Source organism: Symphalangus syndactylus, chromosome 2, assembly GCF_028878055.3.
Source record: "Symphalangus syndactylus isolate Jambi chromosome 2, NHGRI_mSymSyn1-v2.1_pri, whole genome shotgun sequence".
NCBI lineage: Eukaryota > Metazoa > Chordata > Mammalia > Primates > Hylobatidae > Symphalangus > Symphalangus syndactylus.
In genome coordinates, this window is record NC_072424.2 from 109069164 (window position 1) to 109088038 (window position 18875).

The 18875-nt window shown below is 39.3% G+C and overlaps 1 protein-coding gene across 5 annotated transcripts in view; it reads left to right on the forward strand.

Moving 5' to 3' along the window:
- The window catches only part of AKAP7 (A-kinase anchoring protein 7), a 157144-nt gene that overhangs the window by 110624 nt on the left and 27645 nt on the right, over positions 1-18875 (forward strand). Inside the window, exons 1-2 of one of the 5 annotated variants that reach the window (XM_055264117.2) lie at positions 11523-11854; positions 14279-14347. The exons of 2 other annotated variants lie outside the window; for them this stretch is intronic. In XM_055264117.2, the coding sequence (XP_055120092.2) occupies positions 11806-11854; positions 14279-14347 (118 nt within the window). In that variant the 5' untranslated portion in view covers positions 11523-11805. Of the gene's footprint in view, positions 1-11417; positions 11855-14278; positions 14348-18875 lie in introns of those variants that run through there. 2 more of the 5 variants (XM_055264135.2, XM_055264126.2) reach the window with 2 other exon arrangements.

The window sequence follows — 18875 nt, forward strand, 5'->3', positions numbered from 1 at the left end:
TCTTTGTCTCTTTTGATCTTTGTTGGTTTAAAGTCTGTTTTATCTGAGACTAGGATTGCAACCCCTGCCTTTTTTTGTTTTCCATTTGCTTGGTAGATCTTCCTCCATCCCTTTATTTTGAGCCTATGTGTGTCTCTGCATGTGAGATGGGTTTTCTGAATATAGCACACTGATGGGTCTTGACTCTTTATCCAGTTTGCCAGTCTGTGTCTTTTAATTGGAGCATTTAGCCCATTTACATTTAAGGTTAATATTGTTATGTGTGAATTTGATCCTGTCATTATGATGTTAGCTGGTTATTTTGCTTGTTAGTTGATGCAGTTTCTTCCTAGCCTTGCTGGTCTTTACAATTTGGCGTGTTTTTGCAGTGGCTGGTACCAGTTGTTCCTTTCCATGTTTAGTGCTTCCTTCAGGAGCTCTTTTAGGGCAGGCCTGGTCGTGACAGAATCTCTCAGCATTTGCTTGCCTGTAAAGTATTTTATTTCTCCTTCACTTATAAATCTTAGTTTGGCTGGATATGAAATTCTGGGTTGAAAATTCTTTTCTTTAAGAATGTTGAATATTGGCCCCCACTCTCTTCTGGCTTGTAGAGTTTCTGCTGAGAGATCAGCTGTTAGTCTGATGGGCTTCCCTTTGTGGGTAACCCGACCTTTCTCTCTGGCTGCCCGTAATATTTTTTCCTTCATTTCAACTTTGGGGAATCTGACAATTATGTGTCTTGGAGTTTCTCTTCTCGAGGAGTATCTTTGTGGCGTTCTCTGTATTTCCTGAATTTGAATATTGGCCTGCCTTGCTAGATTGGGGAAGTTCTCCTGGATAATATCCTGCAGAGTGTTTTCCAACTTGGTTCCATTCTCCCCGTCACTTTCAGGTACACCAGTCAGAAGTAGATTTGGTCTTTTCACATAGTCCCATATTTGTTGGAGGCTTTGTTCATTTCTTTTTGTTCTTTTTTCTCTAAACTTCTCTTCTTACTTCATTTCATTCATTTGATCTTCCATCACTGATACCCTTTCTTCCAGTTGATCGAATAGGCTACTGAGGCTTGTGCATTCGTCATGTAATTCTCGTGCCTTGGTTTTCAGCTCCATCAGGTCCTTTAAAGACTTCTCTGCATTGGTTATTCTAGTTAGCCATTCGTCTAATTTTTTTTCAAGGTTTTTAACTTCTTTGCCATGAGTTGAAACTTCCTCCTTTAGCTCGGAGTAGTTTGATTGTCTGAAGCCTTCTTCTCTCAACTTGTCAAAGTCATTTTCTGTCCAGCTTTGTTCCGTTGCTGGTGAGGAGCTGTGTTCGTTTGGAGGAGGAGAGGCACTCTGATTTTTAGAGTTTCCAGTTTTTCTGCTCTGTTTTTTCCCCATCTTTGTGGTTTTATCTACCTTTGGTGTTTGATGATGGTGATGTACAGATGGGGTTTTGGTGTGGATGTCCTTTCTGTTTGTTAATTTTCCTTCTAACAGTCAGGACCCTCAGCTGCAGGTCTGTTGGAGTTTGCTGGAGGTCCACTCCAGATGCTGTTTGCCTGGATATCAGCAGCGGAGGCTGCAGAACAGTGGATATTGGTGAACAGCAAGTGTTGCTGCCTGATCGTTCCTCTGGAAGTTTTGTCTCAGAGGAGTACCCGGCCATGTGAGGTTTCAGTCTGCCCCTACTGGGGGCTGCCTCCCAGTTAGGCTACTTGGGGGTCAGGGACCCACTTGAGGAGGCAGTCTGTCCGTTCTCAGATCTCCAGCTGTGTGCTGGGAGAACCACTAGTCTCTTCAAAGCTGTCAGACAGGGACATTTAAGTCTGCAGAGGTTTCTCCTGCCTTTTGTTTGGCTTTTCCCTGCCCCCAGAGGTGGAGTCTACAGAGGCAGGCAGGCCTCCTTGAGCTGCTGTGGGCTCCACCCAGTTCGAGCTTCCCAGCTGCTTTGTTTACCTACTCAAGCCTTGGCAATGGCAGGTGCCCCTCCCCCAGCCTTGCTGCCACCTTGCAGTTTGATCTCAGACTGCTGTGCTAGCAATGAGCGAGTCTCCGTGGGCATAGGACCCTCCAAGCCAGGCGCGGGATATAATCTCTTGGTGTGCGGTTTGCTAAGACTGTTGGAAAAGCGCAGTATTAGGGTGGGAGTGACCTGATTTTCCAGGTGCCGTCTGTCACCCCTTTCTTTGACTAGGAAAGGGAATTCCCTGACCCCTTGTGCTTCCCAGGAGAGGCGATGCCTCGCCCTGCTTCGGCTCACACTCGGTGCACTGCACCCACTGACCTGCACCCACTGTCCGACACTCCCCAGTGAGATGAACCCAGTACCTCAGTTGGAAGTGCAGAAATCACCCGTCTTCTGCGTCGCTCACGCTGGGAGCTGTAGACTGGAGTTGTTCCTATTTGGCCATCTTGGCTCCACCCAGATCTTGTTTTGTAGGGAATGGGAGCCATCAACATTTTTGGAGCTGGAAATGACATGATTAGATTTGTGTTCAAGAAAAGACACTCTACTGGTACGGTATAAGCACAGTGGTTGAGGGTGAGCGGGAAACTGATCAGCAAGACCAATAAGTAGGCAGGAGTGGTAGTCTAGGCAGGTCATGATAATTGCCTGCACTTGGCATTTGCAGTGGATGGAGAAGGAGAAGGAGGAGGGGTGCACTGCAGATCTCAGTAGGCAGGAGAATCAATATTTTAAGATTTTGAATAGATTTTGAAAAACAGTAGAGAACCCTAGGTTGGCTCCAAGATTTGGGGTTTAGACAACTAGGTAGACAATAGTGCCCTACACAAATTGGTGGCACAGGATAAAAGAGAAAACAGATTTGGTGACAAGAAGATGATGAGTTCAATTTTGGGCATATGAAAGCAGCTGTGGCCCAATCAAGGGGCTTGTTGAGGAGAGAGGTCCAGGATGTAGACTATATATACACATACATATATATATATATATATACATATATATGACAGTTATAGGATTCAGTAGCATTAGGTTAGTAGTTCAAGCTATGGGTATGAATGAAATAGCTGAAGGTTACCTGGGAAACCTAGAACTTCAGATTTGCTTTGCAGCTAGTTACCTGAGATATGTATTGTACAGAAAAGATGGAGACCTTAAACAAGAGGCTATGATAGAGATAAAAGGTTTTGGAAATTATTTCCATAAGGATGACAGATTTGTTAATTGTTTCTTGTTGGTCTGTGGAACATCAGTAACCTAAAAATGTCTCTGTATGATTCAAGATTGCATCTTCTACAGAGAAACTTGTTCTGATAGAAATGAAGATAATGAGGGCTAAAGAAACACAGAGTGTATTTTATTTCCCTTTATGAAGTTTAAATTCTGTCTTTTTTAATTAACCCACAGAGATCCTTGATAATGTATCTGACCGTAATATGTTTTATATAAAATGCCTAAGGCACTGAGTGTGAGCAACTGAGAAAACAACAGTTTGTCAATTCATGAATTGTGGGTCTGTTTGATCTATTGACTAGAGTAATGATTCAGGTGAGTATTTTGTCTTGATTCTGGCCATGAGTAAAGGAAGCTGCAGTTGACCATCACAGTTTTATATTTGGTACCAAAGAACCATAGCTACCAAATATGTGTTCATTGCCAACAACTTGGATCATGTTAAGCAGAAGCTTTTACTTAAGCAGTCAGTCTTAGTATAATAAGGTTTAGAGAAAGGCAGTTCACAGTTTTGCTACTTGTTCTCCAGCCATGTATTTTAGCAATTGCAATTTTGTTTGTTAGTGTGGAAGCATGACACTCTTTTTCAGTGATTTACTTTTTAGGCTTTTTCCCCCTTTTTTGCTATATATATAAATATATATATATATAAAATTACTTATAGACCCTTTTAATCATTTCTTAATATTAATTGACCAAAAAGCAGATACACATTTTTATTAAAAGGTAAACACAGAACACTAGCAGACACTAGTAGCCTGCCTATTCTGAGCCCATTTTCTTTGTTTTCACTGTGCTAACAGTGGGCCTCAGGCCACATGGGCCTGACTTTTGCCCCGAAGGTGATTAGCTCCATTCTTCTTCCTAGTGACTAGTGAAGGAAGTGGCATGTGACCCAATTTCAATATATATGAGAAGTCTGCTGGGGACCTCAGCAGTTTCTTATACTTAATCTACTGACTAGTATTTGTATTATGGGACATGGCTGCTTTCTAAGTCAAGTGCCTTTAATCTGTTAATGCTCTAGACCTTTCAAAGGAGAAACCAACGTCCTTCACAAGAAGGAAAGAAACATATTTCAGAAACGCTGGTAGGACCCAACGAGTTGATAAAGAGAGATTTAAAGGGAAGAGACTACCATTTTTTAGCTGCCAAGTGTTGGGTGTACATGTGAAGCCTAGACTTTGCTGCCGTCTTGGCCAAGGGGGACACTGGGTGACTGTAAGTATGCATGCTGAGCGTGGGACACTAGGAGGATGAGCCGTGATGATCTTGTCAAGCCACTGAATTAACCACCCCTAGAGTGACACTACCATAGCTTATAGGATTATAGGAGATAATGACATTTCTTTATTTTTAAACCAGATGAATCAAGAACTTTTGGTATTTGCAGCTGAGTGCATCCTAACAGATACACATTTCAGTTGTGGATTAAGAAATGTATGAACAGAAAATAGATTCAGTGGGATATTTAAACGATAGTTCTGACAGTTACCACATGTTGTTAGAAGCATCCATAAACAGACTAATCAGAATGAATACTGACATGGCGTATCGGAGGCATGTCAGCCAGGGCTGTGGTGGACCATGACAGATTTTGAGACCTGCCAAGAGCAACCTTGATTTAACAGCATTTTATCTGGTATAAATAAATTTTCTTTTATTTTGAGGATTCACTTGCATTCTTCCTTATCCCTTTAAGTGTTATTAGAGGAAAAAAAGCTTTAATAATAATATATCGAGTTATTAAAGTACCTTTCATTTGAAGCTTGACATACCAGGAAATGTGACTGACTGTTGTCTTGCCCAAGGTCAAACACTGGGCCACTTTCAGAGCTAAATATAGATTGAGAGCATTCCACATAAAGAATAATTAGGACCTGTGAAAAATCTCCAATGACTTAGAAATTGTAGACCAAGTTTTCTGTTGTTTACATTGTTAAACTACAAGTAAAATCTTCTCATTGGGCCCTGTTGGTGTTTCTGAAATACGTTTATTTTCTTCTTGTGAAGGATGTTGGTTTCTCCTCTGAAAGGTCTAGGACATTAAAAGATTAAAAGCACTTGACTAAGAAAGCAGCCATGTCTGATAATGCAAGTACTGGTCAGTAGATTAAGTATATTCTTTGCTTTTCCTTTTTTTTTTTTTCAAATAAGGTTTTAACATCCAAACATTTAACTTGTTTTTGAGGAAGTAACTCATGTCAGTTTTTGTGATTTCATTAATGCTTGAAAAAAAGGTCAGACTGTAAAAAGCAGGGCTGAACAGTATCTGTCTAGAATAAATGACCGTTACTGGCCTTTGTTCTCCTGTTACTGTTTTGGGTTAATAAAACTCCAATATGATTTGGCACAACGGGAATGCTGGGCTCCTTCCAGCTCCCCTAAGGCCATGACTTCAAATGGGGAGCTCGTACCCTCCTTGGGCCCTGGCTCTCACCTACTCTGGTGGCACCCCTTGACACAAGAGTTAACTTTACCACAAGAGCTTATGTGATGATCATATTGGCTCATAGTATGTGTTCAATAAACAGGAGATGGAATTAAACTGATAGCAGGGTATGCTGTAAATGTGAGGTGTCCAGATATGTGCTGGGACTTGTCAGCCCTTCTTTCAGCCTCCTACATTCAGTGCTCTACTCCTGTGTGTCCCCTAAGCAGGGAGATAAATTTTCCTCCCTAACTTATTTCTCAATTAAGGAAAAGGCTTTGACTATCCATGCCGCTAAATGTTGGACCACACACATAGAAAATAACTGACTGAGTAGTAACCATGGAGTAGGCATTTGAAAATTGGCACTAAGCAGAAATGCATCAGCAGAGATTTTGGAATGACTCTTGTGGATTGGTGAAGAATAAGGACTTCTTTAGTAGCTCTTGGTATCTGCTTGTTTCTTCCCCCTTTCCTAAATGCACATATGCTGTATATGGCACCTTATGCTTTTCTCTCTTCTGTTTTATAAAAAAAAAATTCTCTTTCCATTTGCTATACATATTAAAATTGTACAGCATATGGCAGTTTCAAATACAAATACCTATAACTTTTAGTTTTAGAGAAAAACAAAAGCACTGTAAAGAGAAGTAAAAAGTCTGTTGAAAATATGTCTAAAGTTAGGAGTAATGGTTTAAAAAAAAGATTCTTGGCTTCCAAATTTCACAGTTAAGACTGATTCTTTTCGCAGGTAATTAAGAACAGGACTTAACCAGTGAGATTTATAGATAAAGTTTATTCAGTTGTGGTTTAATGATGTTGTTTCAGAATCTTTCTCTTTGGTTACAAAATGACTACAAAGATGCAGCAGTGGCTAAACAATAAAGGAGCATCTTTTGGGTCTGGCCTATTGTGGATTGATTATTGAGAGTTGAATTCTTTTTTTTTTTTTTTTCTTGAGATGGAGTCTCGCACTGTTGCTCGGGCTGGAGTGCAGTAGTGCAATCTCGACTCACTGCAACCTCCACCTCCCAGGTTCATGCAATTCTCCTGCCTCAGCATACCAAGTAGCTGGGATTACAGGCACCCACCACCATGCCCAGCTACGTTTTTTTTTTGCTTTTGTTTTTGTTTTTTTTTGTATTTTTAGTAGAGACAGGGTTTCACTACAAGAACACAGAGAAACAAAATGTAATATTGGGTATGTCCATCCGATTTTCTTCAGACCAAGAATAATTGTTTGTCTTTTTGGTACCCAATGGCAACATAAAAATTGGAATATATTCCAAAACATCCCAATTTCCACAAGTTATGTTTCCATGAATTGTCAAGCACTTCTTGAACTTACATACATTTTCACTGAAATTGTGGCATTTCTTGGCATAACAGTTTCCATGAGTGGGCTACCTGCTGTGTAATGAAATCTTTCTAAATTGTCTCTTTTGTACTTAAAGGTATGTCTCGTCTCCTAAGGCTTGGTTCCAAAATTTAGAAGGATGAAGTGGTTTTTCTCTTTCTTTACACTTCATCATTTAATGTCCTCTTTTCTCTCCTCTCTTTTGAATAAAAGATATTTACTATTTTTTTGCTTCTCATGTGTCTCTACAAGTTGTCAGACTCAAATTTCCTTTAATTAGAGAGTTGGAAGCCTCAGAAGATTGGGAATTTGTACAGTTTTGGTAAGAATTGGTAATTTGTATAGTTTTGTAGAGTCAGAATCTTACAGCAAGGTTTGCTTTTTATTTTGACTCAGACTTTTCCATGAGGTTTCTCAGAAGTCCAAATATATATATATATATATATATATGTTCAGTTATAGGTAGAAAAAGATGCTAACCAACAGAGAATAGAGCTTTTGGTCATAGTTAAGAATTATCTTTTTCCATTAAAGACAATAATCAGAGCTGACAGTTAAAGTACATGGACAAGAGGCAGCTGCCACCCACCTCATACTTTTTAGTTTTATTGCTGCCATTTTAAACAATTATAATAAACAACCCAGAATATGATAGCAAGTATAGGCAACTGTCCTAACCGTGATTGGTCTGTAGCCAGGCCTGGGAGAAAAGAAAGCATGGAAAGGTTATGGTTTTAAGTTTATGAACATAGTATCATATCAGATATTTTTCCTCATCAAGGTTAACCTCCTTTTTTAAGTCTTATAGTAGACCTCCATATACTACGGAGAAGAGTGTTAATTCCCTAATAAAAGGTCATGAATATTGTCAGGGATTATGTTTGTGAATGGTCCAAGTTGCTATTTTTCCCGGAAGATGAATGTGTTCAGGGGCCATTCTGCTATTTCTGTGCTCTCATTTGAGTCATTTTTCCAAGATGTGGCAGGCAACAGTGCTAGGCTCCAGTCCCGAAAAGGGTCTGTCTTTAGGTCCTTTGTTTTGAAATAGGATTATATTACTCTAGCAGCATTAGTAAAGGGATTTGATGGCAAAACATGAGGAACCAAGGCAAGATTTTGATAGAGCTTGGTTAAATAACATTTTTCTGCATAATATTTTGAAATTGTGGTATGCTATTTCATATTGTATATAGCTGAGTCTACACACAAATTGTGTTTAATAATACAGAACTCTGGATCAAATGCTTAGGGTTTGTAGAGCCAGACAGATTGAGTTCAGATCCCCTTATTGTCACATACTCTCCGAAAGATTTCACCCAAGTTACTTTGCTGAGCTTCCATTTTTCACCTGTAAAATGGGGATAGTAATACCACCATCCTCAGAGAGCTGTCTTAGAGATTAAATGAATGAGTATACTCAAGTGCCTGGTGTTATGTGTCCAGTAAATTTCAGGTTTTAGGATTCTTATCTTGAATTTCTCCACTGTTTTCTATCTTTCATTATGGTTAATTCACTTAATGCTTATGAAAAAGCCTCTAACATTATCTAGCTCCCCTTCATTCATGCAGAATATCTTGATACATAGTTAACGACACATTTCATATATATATATATTTTTTTCTTTTCCTTTTTTTCCGAGATGGAGTCTTGCTCTGTCACCCAGGCTGGAGTGCAGTGGCTCGATCTCAGCTCACTGCAACCTCCACCTCCCAGGCTCAAGTGATTCTTCTGCCTCAGCCTCCCGAGTAGCTGGGACTACAGGCGTGCACCACCATGCCTGGTTAATTTTTGTATTTTTAATAGAGGCGGGGTTTCACTATGTTAGGCTGGTCTTGAACTCCTGATCTCGTGATCCACCCACCTTGGCCGAAGTGCTGGATTATAGGCATGAGCCACTGCGCCTGGCCATATTTTATTTCTTTTATAGAGACAGGGTCTCAGTCGGTCACTCCTGCACTCAGGCTGGAGTACAGTGGTATGATCATAGCTCGCTATAACCTTAAACTCCTGGGCTCAAGCAATCCTCCTGCTTCAGCCTCCTGAGTAGCTAGGACTAAGGCATGTGCCACTATGCCTAGCTAATTTTTAAAATTTTTTTGTAGAGATGGGGTCTCACTGTGTTACCCAGGCTGATCTCGTACTCTTGGCCTCAAGTGATTCTCTCACCTTGGCCCCCCAAAGTGCTGGCATTATAGACATGAGCCATGGTGCCTGTCCCTATTCTTAATTGCACATTTTCAGAAGCAGTGCCAACAGGGAATAGTTAATAATAAAGTTAAGTTGGTAGGATTTATTGCATGAACATTATCCTCCTGGGCTCTGAGTTTGAGTAGAGGGCCTTTTTGTTTGGAGGCCAGATATATAAGCATTAACTCAAGATGGCAGCCAGTAGGGCACAAAATTGGAAGAGGAGGAGGCAAGATTACTACCTGGTGCTAGAAAGACTGAGGTGCATATAAATACAGCCATCAGACAATCTGTTCTCTTCTTCCCCTCCCCCTCAAATACTATTTTGCAATACAAATTAAAAGCTTTATAATGAACTTACCTGAATTACAGATAAAGATATCAAAACTCTGACAAGGAGGCATGAGTTTCATAACTGTTAATACCTGACATCTGGGATTCAAACCCATGGTTTCCTGACTCTAAAGGTTTTATCACTATACCGATGCTGGTGATTGGGAAATGCCAGGAGTTACTAATTTTCCTCAGTGAAGAACGTTCCCTGCAAATACATCTTCACTGAACACAAAAAGTAATGTTTAGGATAATTGTTCACTGGTTGTTAGGCTATTTTCTTTGTTATTTTGATCGCAAAATCATATAATGCTAGTACTGTAGAGGATCCTAATATTCCTACTGCCTTATTTTTGGGTGAAGAAACTGAGGTCCGAGAGGACCAAGGGCTTGTCTGGGGTTTCCTAGCTGGGTAATGGCAGTGTTAAGGCTGGGAAGAACTGCATTCTGTGTCACGTCTCCAGTGTTCAAAATTTGCTGTAGGTTCTGATGTTTCCATTTTTAGGGTTACAGGCCATTTATTTGCTTTCTAGTCTTAATAAGGTTTATATTATTGCTTTTAGGACTATTTTACATTTATATACAAAATCATTTTATATTTTAAAACATACACCTGTATTCACTCATGTGTTGGTGAATTTGGGGGAATAATGGAAGAGTTTAAAGTTGCTGTTTATTTATAAGTCACTAAGCTGTGAAGAAACCCAACTGGTTATAAAAGTGGAATTTTACTTAAAATTGTAATGTTCATTGTATGATAGAATGGAGTGTCCTCTTTAAATCAAGGTAAAATAAACATCTTTACATTTTAAATAGTCTGAAAAAGTGAAAGCAATTTAAAGACATGTAATTCTCTAAACATTAATTTTAATTATGTGGATAGACCTGCCAGTTTAATCAGTCAGATCTTTGCTTTTTGTTCCATAGATCTTCACAGTATTTCTAATTTGGAAGTCAAAGTGCATATTAATGTACCTGTGACATATAAAAACAACTGTGTTCCTTGATGACACTCTCAAATACTCTTTGATATTTGCATCAAAATTATCAAAATTCTATCTTTCAGAAAAAAAGCATTGAAAACAGATACTAGTGTTTGTCAACATCTTCACTGTTTTTTTTTTAAATGCAACAAATATAATTTGTAAAATTGACAATTTTCATTTTTCCATGCTGCAGGCTCTTTTTGTTTGGATGAGTATGAAAGTAGGTGGACTATGTTCAGAACCACTTGAGGTGTTCAATATCATCCTGTTCGCTCTCCTTCTAATCCGTGGGAAATAGGTGTGCCTAGCTAGTAAATAGAGGAGTAAGAAAGAATCAGGGTGGAATTTCTGGCACTATGAACAATTTTTCTTTCCTAGAGTGTCATAAACTAAGGCTATTCCCTCTATAAGATAACAGATTTTGAACAATTACGTGAAATCTGTTATTTCATGTATTAGAGTTCAAAATATAGCCTTTCTTAAAATTAGTTGTTTTGCTGCCCCTGAATTTGCTCAATCACCTTGTGGCTTCATTCAGACAGATGCCCTAATCTTTTATCTTTTTGTCAGTGATGCATCTATATTTGGGTAATTTTCTAGGCTGTTGACATATTTGACGGTATAATTTCAAAATTAATATTGTTGATTACTGCTTTACTAGGGGAATAAGGCAATATATCAGAAAGCAGGAATTTAAAAGATATGCCGTACCGTACAGATAACAGTCGATAGCCTCTTTCCCCACACTTAGTCTATCATTTCTATTGTTCATGCAGTTTGCTAGGTAGTTAATGGTACTTCATACAAGTTGTGGTTCCAGTGTTCTGCTCTGTTGGGTTTTCTATTCATAAACCACAATCTCCTAGGGATAAAAGAAGGCTCTTCCTCTTTAAGTAGCAGACAGAAAATATGTTTTTTTTTCGGGTTTGAATTTTCATGTGTAATTACTGCAGTTGTCTGTAGGAGAAAGGGCTCATTGTGGTTTTTCTCGACTACCTTTCTTAAAGACATATGCAAATAGCCAGACAGTACACATGGCACTGACCTATGGCCAGGGACTCACAGTTTTGTGAGAATACGGGAGCGTACAGCCACTTCCTTCACTGAATGCCAGTCCCAGAGCAGTTGCATTAGGCTGGAGGACTGGAGGTGGAGCCTTTTTTGCTCACGGCAGCAAGTTCCCTTCTCCTTTCTCTCCCCCGGCGGCGTGTGCGTTGGCTCTTCAAGCTGCCTGTGCTGCTCTGTGGAGTGAAAAAGGCAGGGTGTGCTCGCCGACTGTGCTATAAACTGCAATTTCTATTTGGGGTCCTCACGGAGAAGAACACCAGGAAAGACATACAGGACCAGTGCCATGGGCCAGCTTTGCTGCTTTCCTTTCTCAAGAGATGAAGGAAAAATCAGTAAGTGGGATTTGTACTGTGCAGAATCCTAAGTGCTTGACTATTTTGTGCGGTTGTCTTCTAGGGGTAGTTTTGCTCTTTTTTTAATGGGAAAGATAGCAGACTAATCAGCTATGATTTTTAATGTGTGTTTCTTAAAGGGACTGGTAGGTGTGTAGTTACAAATTAACTGTAAAAGTACTGCAACTCAGTAGATGGGCTGTGTTAAAAATACAAAATACTGAAAACTCATTTCTGATTCTCCTCTGTTGGTATTCTCCCAGCTCATTTTTATCACACTACGTTAGAGTCAGAGTTTAGTTTTGAGTTTCTTTAAATCACTGTATTCAATTTGATATACTGTACAAGCCAGACTTCATTTTTCTTATCTGAAACTGGCATATTTTCAGAGCAATGCTCAACAGTAACAGGTAAAGCTTGTTCTAAAATGACACATATTAGACACTTGCAGATATTTTCATATCTCCCCTGCTTTGTTCTTCCTGGAAGGGATTCAAGTGTGCCTGTGAGACCACTCTAAGCAAGTGATGCCGCTTTGCTTCTAGCAGAAACCCTATTGAACCTGCCTAAATGAATGTTGAATTCCACAGCGGCTTATGCCTAGAAAAGACAACTTAAAGTGGTGACATTTGCACTGAATTTTGTTCTTCACTGGCTTATGTATATTCACTTACATTTTAGCTTTGTTAAATGGAATACTGGCATTTTAATTAGTATGCTGAATAGAGTTTTACTTACCCTAGTTGCCCCGAAATAGGGAATTTTTACTTCCTTTTCGATATAATGTTTCCAGTCATACTTGCTAAATTTGCAGCCACATTTGTGTCATATCAGTGCTTGATTCTAATTTAAATAGGTCCATGGAATTTCATAATATCTGGTTCAGATACTGAAAGATGTACGTCTGGTTTATATTTCCTGCTGCTTGTTCTTCAGGAAACTAGCCAGGGACTGTTAAAAAAAAAATACATATGCTATACCTGTTCACTTGGGAAATAAGACAGTTTTTACAGTAACTCTTTGGGGAATGCTTTGGAATAAATGCTGAAGTCTCCAAACATTGGAAACTGTGGAGCATTTGATTGTTAACAAGGACCCAATAAGCTGTGCTCTAAATTTTACTTGTGAAAGGATACTGTAAAGTGTGTGACAATCCTGCTCTTACAACTTGAGATGACCTTACAACAAAGTCATTCACTTTCTAACAAAGACCATTGGCATTCATTTGGCAGCCCAAGACTTTTCAGGTTATTTGTCAGAATGATTTATTTGTAGTTCCTGAAGATTTGGGTTGGTTGATCTTTTTCTTGGGGAACGCTCCTCTCTGAAAAACCGCGGCATGGGCCGATGCAGGGATAGTGAATTCTTTCCCCACCCTCTTCACTTTCTATTCCACTTCTCAGGGTTTTCCCTTGGAGTGCCTGCTCTCCTGCTCTGTTTCTCTTCTTCCCCTGTCTGTAAGCATCTTTTGGCTCCATCTGAAGCCGTCAAGTTTCAACTCCAGAAGGAATTTGTTCTTTTCTGTCTTCCTTATCAGGGACTGTTGAAGAACAGTCTTCTGTTTTACATACGGTTCTTCCTAATATTGATGGACAGGAAGTAATATGTACTGCTTTTGGGGTTTGCTGTCTCAAATTCCAAACTTTAAGAAAAAATGAAGATAGAACTCCATATCTGAAGTAAAGCCCAAGTCTGGAGGTGCAAATTATGGTTAGAAGAAATGCATTTGCACCCCTGCCCCCATTCACTCCTGATGGCCCCCTGGGTCCTCTCCATTTTCTGCCCATCATTCTTTCCTCTGTCTGATTTTGTGGTTACTTCACTGGTTTTCTCTTCCTAATCTGCTTCATACTCCATTTACACACCCCATGCAAACACATATGCACATTGTAGAGCTGTTTCCTGATGCAGTGTTTTAATTTCTCTGCTACAGGATGGTCTAAAGATAGGCTTCTGTGCCAGGCACTGCTGTCCTTCTGGTAATATGTGCCTAACAGTACTTATAAAGGGGACATTTAAAAAGTGGCAGAGAATTTATTGCTCAGTGTGCCTCAAGGAACATATAAATTAGCACAAACTGTGGGTATCTACTCTGTAAGTTGTGCTGATAATGTGAAAGAATCCATAATAGACATTTGGGAGGGTCCAGCTTTTTTCTGATCTTGCTGCTAGATTGTACAGTAACCTCCTGGGTCTTATTTATCTTTGTGTCATCACCTAATAGCCTTGTTAGCCTACTCTGAGCAATGTACTCCTTGAGCATCTACTAAAAGCAGAGCACAAAAATGTGAATACCCGCTTCTTCTAATTCTGTAACAGGCGGTGGCCCTAGAATGTTCCTCCTTGAAGGTAGCCCAAATTATGGAGAATTTGATGAGTTTTTGGTGAAAGTTTAAATTTGTGGGTGTTATTCTCAAAACACAGGTGAGTTGGAAAGCTCGTCCTCTGCAGTCCTACAGAGATACAGCAAGGATATACCCAGTTGGTCAAGTGGTAAGAGTCAAGTGACCCCTCCCTTCTCCTGCTGCTATTTTATCCTGCTTTTGCTGTTTGGTGGTGGTGGTAGATAGAAATAATTCTAATTTAATTGATTTATTAGTGCTACTATTTTAGTCTATTGATAGTAAATGATGATTTTTTTTTTTTTTTTTTTTTTTTGAGACGGAGTCTTTCTCTGTCCCCCGGGCTGGAGTGCAGTGGCGCGATCTCGGCTCACTGCCAGCTCCGCCTCCTGGGTTCACGCCATTCTCCTGCCTCAGCCTCCCAAGTAGCTGGGACTACAGGCGCCCGCCAACACGCCCGGCTAATTTTTTGTATTTTTAGTAGAGACGGGGTTTCACCGTGTTAGCCAGGATGGTCTCGATCTCCTGACCTTGTGATCCGCCCGCCTCGACCTCCCAAAGTGCTGGGATTACAGGCTTGAGCCACCGCGCCCGGCCTTTTTTTTTTAAATCAGCTAGTCATGTGGGAGCCTAAGCTGTAGAAAGTTAACTATATGCATACCCAGAAATATTCTTATGCAATTTGAATTGATATGTAATAGTTGTACATATTTATGGAGCATGTGATATTTTGGTACATGCATACAATGTGTAAGGATTAAATCAGGGCAATTAGGATATCCATCACCTCAAACATTTATCATTTCCTTGTGGAGGGAATATTTCAACTTCCAGCTATTTTGGAATGTAAAATAAATTGTTTTTAACTATAGTGACCTTACTGTGCTGTCAAACATTAGAACCAATTCCTTCTATCTAACTGTGTTTGTATCTATTAACCTCTCATCATCTTTCTCCCCGACAACTTCCCAGCCTCTGGTAACCATCATTCCACTCTATCTCCATGAGATCTAATTTTTTTTTTTTTTAGCTCCAACATAGGAGTGAGAACATACAATATTTGTCTTTATGTGCCTGGCTTATTTCACTTCCCCTAATGACCTACATTTCCATCCATGTTGCTGAAAATGACAGGATTTTATTCTTTTTTATGGCTGAATCGTATTCCATAGTATATATATACCACATTTTCATTATCCATTCATCTATTGATGGAAAGTTAGGTTGATTCCGTATTTGGCTCTTGTGAATAGTGCTGCAATAAACATTGGGGTGCAGGTATTCCTTTGATACATTGATTTCCTTTTCTGTGGATAGATACCCAGTAGTGGGATTGCTAGAAATTTTGCTAATGGGCTGAATAGTCAAATACAGCAGAGCTTGTCATGGTTTATTTATTAATTAGTACAGCATAAAACACTTTTTTGTTTAAATCTTGGAAGTTAAACATTTTTCCAAACTGTATTTTTCACCACAGGAAGTAGAATACACTGTCAATAAATTCATGTTTCTTGGAAGATTAGGCTCTTTCTCTTGCTATACAAGAACATTGTTAACATTAAAAATTACTGGAAATATTATAGGTTTAACAAATACTATAGGTATTTTCCAATGTAATTTTTGCTGACTACTTATATAGAACTTGATTTATTTGAATTACCTAATTTCTCATATTGAGCTGCCTGAAAGGAATGTCTATCATGAACAGAAATGTCATTGCAGATAACCCACAGTGGTCAATATTGCAGAGGCATATGGACCACTGTGGGTTATCTATCTCATTAAGCAAACCTCACAAGAAAACTTAATAACTATGTAGATACCTCTGTAACTAATTAGAAAACATTGTTTTCTCTTTTCCTGTTGCACATTTTCCCATTTTGAAGTACACTGCTTTTATGTAGAATTAAATAGATGAATGGTAAAGATGAACTGACCTACTTCATGAGTTAGTCTCTTGTCACTGAAAGTATTCAAGGACAGGATGGGGACATCATAAGGACATCACCTTCTAGGGGTGTTGTAAAGGGAGAATGGACTTGCTAATGAATGAATGCACTGACAACTCAGTTTCTTTCTAGTCCTGATATTCTGTGATGGCTGAAAATAAAATATTAGAATAAGTATGTGTTTTAACAAGACACATTTTAATTTTATACATGAAATATGTGTTAGTGTAGTCTTTTTGTGTGGGATGAATTACTGGGACTATTTATAGTACTCATTTTATAAATATGAGTCAAATGTTGAGATAATTTCTGATATTACATTAATCCATAAATTGAGGTATGCAGTGTGGATTTAATGTCTGGTGAATACATATATATAACCGTAATTACCATAAAGGTGATCAAATTTTACACAACGACATCTATATTTAGATTTTCCAATTACCTAGAAGTCGTCCTAGAAATCCTATAGGCTTATACTTTGCTCTTCTCATTTGCACCTAGGATATGCTGACTTCATGGTTACCTTTCACATGTCTGCTGTATCTTACCACATGTATTTCAAACACCTCATATTCAGGGTAGGTGTCGTACATCTTTCAGTAGCACCAGACCCTAACATAGTGTGTTACCCAGAGGAGGCATGTTCTAAATGTTTGTCGATGAAGGGAATGATACACATTTCTTGTGAGTGTGAGAGATCTTCAGTGTCAATCAGCTTATCAGAGGATAGAATATGGAATAACTGGTTAATGTTGGAACCCATGAAGAGCTTTGGTTACTGAATGTAACAGAGAAACATTTTAACAGGCTCACACTTAGACTTTACATTCTGGGCCCCAGGGAATGAGGATAGGGAACCTCCCATCAAAGGACAGTGACACTTTATTTTTCTTCCTTGCCAGTAAAAATGTGTTTGCCCACAGGGGACACAGCATAACTCCAGTTCTGCCACTGCCTGTTGAAAACATATGGCCCATTGCTTGGCATGCAGTTCTTACTGTAGACAGAGCATAGGCCTGGGAGGACAGAGAGCTGGATGAGAAACCCAGCTCTGCTACTACATCCTGTCTGAGCAAGCTGCTAACATCTCAGGGCTTCAGTTCCTCAGATTTAAGAAGTGGGGGTTGAACTACTCTTGTTTAATTCATTTTTTCCCATTTGCCCCTTAGAGCTAAGAGTCTAGGGAATAAAAGAATGAGTGATATAGATGTGATGCAATTCTTTTTCTTCCTCCTCCTCCAAATCTTCCTCTTTGACTTCCCCTCTTTCTCTTTCTCCTCCTCTTAATTTATTTAATGCTTACTGTGTGCCAAGTACTATGCTAGGATTATGTTCAAGACTGCTTATTAAATGCAACTGTTAGAAAATAGATGCTCCCCTATCTCATTTAAGAGGGCAAGTTGCTGAAAGCCAGAAGTGTGGGGGATTTCTCAGTTACAGTCCCCCGGGGTGCCATGGGGCTGAGAGCTGGTAGAAGGCTGGGATCCCAGGCAGCTCGGCATCTGCTGCCCTTTTTCTGAAGCAGTGAAGCCAGAGGTGTTGTGTGTAACCTGAGACTATGTTTTGCATAAGATTTCTGTGGGTAATATTGTGGTAGCAGCAGGAATGGTGTGCAAGGTAAAAAAAAACATTTAACCATAGTCACTAAAGGTTAGATTTTCCCTTTATTAAATAATTTGTAATCAGGAGGCTTATGTTTCTAAAATCAAGTAAAGGAACATTAGAGCAAATGCTAGTAGTTACTATTCTTATCTTACCTTCCTGATTCCGTCTATTAATTCATAGGCTATGTGGTAACTGGATTCCTTCTTGTTATTCTGACATTTTTAGAGTTTGCAGGATTCTACCATCAAATGTTGAATAATTTTCATGAGAAATAGCAAGGTTGTAGAATTATTCCTAGCCCCCAGTAGAGCCATTGACTGCCATAAGCTGTATCCAGAAGCCCTGTCCTTCAGCAGTGTGATGTGGTCTGTCCTGTGTCGTCTTCCTGGGGGACCATGAAAGAAGAAGCAGGACTCTGATATACTGAAAGCTTTTGGCTAATAAAAGAAAGCTTCATATCTGAATTACTCCTTCCTGGGGCATTATTATTATTATTATTAAGAGATGGCCCAGGCAGGTCTCAAACTCCTGGCCTCAAGTGATCCTCCCACCTCGGCCTCCCAGAGTATTGGGATTATAGATGTGAGCCACTGCACCCAGCCATGGATTTGCATTTTAATAAGACCAAATTATCCCAAGTGCTCTTGGGAAATATTTATAGTAAAATAATGAAATAAAAAATAAAATAAAAGATAAGCAGTGATGATGACAGCCCAACTCAAAAGAGTTTCAAAATTCTCAATGTCTAGATGGTAGAAAAATAGAGGTTCTAGAGACAAAATGGCTCAGTTTGCACTTTTGGTTCTGACATTTACCGTTTAACTTCTCTAAGCTTTTTTCTGTACATTTTCTTAAACAGTATCTACCTATTGTGAAAATTAAATAAGCTAATGCCTATAAAATTCCTAACACTGTGCTTGGCATATAATAGACTCGGTAAATATAAATTTCTCTGCAGCAAATAGTGTGTTAATTGCATAGCCGCAGTAAGAAGTCAGCTTGAGCTTGGGCAACATGGCGAAAATTAACTGGGTGTGATGATGTGCACCTGTAGTCCCAACTACTCGGGAGGCTGAAGTGCCATGATTGCACCACTGCACTCCAGCCTGGGTGACAAAGTGA